General features: G+C 52.1%; 2 protein-coding genes across 2 annotated transcripts in view; one reads left to right on the top strand and one right to left on the bottom strand.

Moving 5' to 3' along the window:
* The window catches only part of EMH_0053580 (uncharacterized protein), a gene marked incomplete at both ends in the record, with an annotated part of 5,484 nt that extends 3,431 nt beyond the window's left edge, over positions 1-2,053 (top strand). The window contains 4 exons of the mRNA XM_013497025.1: positions 509-726; positions 835-929; positions 1,506-1,768; positions 1,945-2,053. Of these exons, the coding sequence (XP_013352479.1) occupies positions 509-726; positions 835-929; positions 1,506-1,768; positions 1,945-2,053 (685 nt within the window). The remainder of the gene's footprint in view (positions 1-508; positions 727-834; positions 930-1,505; positions 1,769-1,944) is intronic.
* Positions 2,054-2,470: 417 nt separating this feature from the next.
* Positions 2,471-2,896, bottom strand: EMH_0053560 (uncharacterized protein; the record flags this gene model as incomplete). Its single annotated transcript, XM_013497024.1, has 1 exon — positions 2,471-2,896. The coding sequence occupies one exon, from the start codon at positions 2,894-2,896 to the stop codon at positions 2,471-2,473; it is 426 nt and encodes a 141-aa protein (XP_013352478.1).
* Between the last annotated feature and the right edge of the window lie 182 nt (positions 2,897-3,078).

Here is a 3,078-nt window from a genome sequence, read left to right as displayed (position 1 = left end):
TCCTTCCCCTGCAGCAGCAGCAGCAGCAGCAGCAGCAGCAGCAGCGGCAGCAGCAGCAGCAAAGGCAGCAGCAACAGCAGCAGAAACAGAGAGACAGACAGAAGAACAATAGAAGGAAAAAAGAGACAAAATACGCAAAAGGAGACAAATAAACAAACAAAAACAAATAAACAAAAACAAAAAAACAAAAACAAATATGTAAATAAACAACAGGAGACAAACAAAAAAAGACAAACAAATAAAGAGAAATAAATAAAAGCAAAAAAAACAAAGAAAAACAAAAAGCAGACAAAAAAATAAATACAGAGAAACAAAAGGAGACAAATAAAGAAATATAAACATAAAGATACAAACAGAGACAAACAAACAAACAAAAAACAAAAAAAACAAATAAACAAACAAACAGAAGACACAGAGAAACAAACAAAATAAATAAACAAAAAAATAAATAAAAAAAGACAAAGACAAAGACAGCAACCTACCGGCGGTGCTGCCATCGTTGCTGCAGCAGCAGAAAGGTCCCCGCTGAGAAACAGCAGCAGCAGCAGCAACAGCAACAGCAGCAGCAGCAGCAACAGCAACAGCAGCAGCAGCAGCAGCAGCAGCAGCAGGACAGACACTCCATCAAGATATTCAAGAGAAGCCCACAGACGCAGCAGCAGCAACAGCAGCAACAACAGCAACAGCAGCAGCAGCAGCAGCAGCAGCAGCAGCAGCAAAACGGCAGTGAGCTGCTTCTCAGGCCTCGTGTGCAGCAACCAACGAGTCTACATTTCACTGCTGCTGCTGTTGCTGCTGCTACATTTGCTGCAGTTGCTGTTGTTGCTGCTGCAGTTGCTGCTGCTGCTGCTGCTGCTGCTGCTGCTGCTGCTGCGCTCACGGGCAAGGCCAACGAGAGGAGGGGTCAGCGGCGGGGCCGACTCATTGAAGTAAGAAAGAGGCGATCCAGCAGCAGCAGCAGCAGCAGCAGCAGCAGCAGCAAGAGCGGGAGCAGCAGCAAGAGCAGCAGCAGCAGAAATAATAAACTTCTCTTTATCTTCTGGTTGTTGCTGCTGTGATGGAGGGAAGAGGTTATTCCCTTAACATAAACCCCCAGTTTGTCTGCTGCTGCTGCTGCTGCTGCTGCTGCGTTCAGCGCAGGCGGCTGCGGCTCGGGAGCAGCCACAGCAGCAGCGGCGGCGGCAGCAGCAGCAGCAGCAGCAGCAGCAGCAGACGCACAGGCTGAATTGCTGTGCATTCTTTTATTTTCTGGCATTTGAGATGTTTTTATTCTCAAGGATCTAACAAGACACACGAGAACACCTGCTGCTGCTGCTCCCGCTGCTGCTGCTGCTGCTGCTGCTGCTGCTGCTGCTGCGGCGTCGCCGACACTTGGCTGACCCATAGCGTCCCCAGGGCCCCCCGTTGTGTGTTTTCTGTAATCTGGGGTGTACGTACACCTCAACACTCTAAATATCTTTTAGCTGCGCGTCTACAGCGAGAGGAGCTGCTGCTGTTCTCTGCAGCAGCAGCAGCAGCAGCAGCAGCAGCAAGAACAGCAGCAGCAGCAGCAGCAACAGCGACGACGCTCTCTGAAGGGCCGCTGTGTTGTGTGTTTGTTCTTCGTAAGATTAGCAGCAGCATCAACTGCAGCAGCAGCAGCAACAACAACAGCAGCAGCAGCAGCAGCAGCAACAGCAGCAGAAACAGCAGCAGACCCTCACCCCCCAGAGGAGAGACAAGCAGCAAGGCATCTGCTGCTACACGCACACCCTTTGCTTTCTTTGCTGTTGCTGCTGCTGCTGTTGCTGCTGCAGTTGTCCTACGGAAGCGATTCCCCAGCAGCAGCAGCAGCAACAGCAGCAGCAGCAGCAGCAGCAGCAACAGCAGCAGCAGCAGGGTGTGCCCGCAGCCAATGGTTTTATATAACTCAATATATTCGCGTTGACGCAATTTGAACTACAGCGCGCATCTGCATCTGCCGCCGCCGCCGCCGCAGCAGCAGCAGCAGCAGCAGCAGCAGCAGCAGCAGGAGCAGCAGCAGCAGCAGCAAGAACACCACGAGCAGCAGTAGCCCCTATATCCGCCAGCAGCAGAAGAACGAAACAGAAGCAATGAGTGATATGAACCCTAGCAGCAGCAGCAGCAGCAGCAGCAGCAGCAGCGGCGATGCCTATCAACATTTATATAAAATAATTTTACTCGGCGATGCAACCGTAGGCAAAACCCATTTAGTCTGTCGATACACCCGAGGCACCCTACCAGTAAACCCCACCGCCACCATCGGCGTTGAGTTCTCCACCAGGACTGTGCCGCTTGCGGTGGGGGGGACGGTGAAAGCACAGGTATGCTGCTGCTGCTGCTGCTGCTGCTGCTGCTGCTGATGGTGATGGGGTTGGTGATGGTGGTGATGGGGTTGGTGCTGCTGCTGCTGTTCGTGCTGCTGCTGTTCGTGCTGCTGCTGCTGCTGTTGATGGCGTTGAGTTCTCCACTAGGACTGTGCCACTCGCGGTGGGGGGGACTGTGAAAGCACAGGTATGCTGCTGCTGCTGCTGCTGCTGCTGCTGTTGGTGATGGGGTTGGTGCTGCTGCTGTTCGTGTTGCTGCTGCTGTTGCTGGTGATGGGGTTGGTGCTGCTGCTGCTGCTGCTGTTCGTACTGCTGCTGCTGCTGTTGATGGCGTAGAGTTCTCCACAAGGACATTGCCCCTTGCTGTGAGGGGCACGATAAAAGCACAAGTATGTTGCTACTGCTGCTGCTGCTGCTGCTGCTACTGCTGCTGCTTCTGCTGCTGCTACTGCTGCTGCTGCTGCTGCTGCCGCTGCTGCTGCTGCTGCTGCTGCTGCTGCTGCTGCTGCTGCTGTTGCTGCTGCAGATATGGGACACAGCAGGCCAGGAGCGTTACCGGAGCATAACATCAGCGCACTATCGGCGAGCTGTTGGTGCTTTGTTAGTTTACGATATAACAAAAAAACAAACATTTATAAATGCTAGTAAATGGCTAGAAGAACTAAGACAAAAGGCAGACCCAGATATCATCATCATGCTTGTTGGTAATAAAGCTGATCTTTGTGAAAAAAACCCAGCACTTAGAGAGGTA

The sequence above is a fragment of the Eimeria mitis genome, genomic scaffold (genome assembly GCF_000499745.2).
Source record: "Eimeria mitis Houghton genomic scaffold, Emh_scaff2420, whole genome shotgun sequence".
Taxonomy (NCBI): Eukaryota; Apicomplexa; class Conoidasida; order Eucoccidiorida; family Eimeriidae; genus Eimeria; species Eimeria mitis.
The sequence above is the reverse complement of the archived record's forward strand: the minus strand, read 5'-3'. Positions and strand labels throughout refer to the sequence as shown.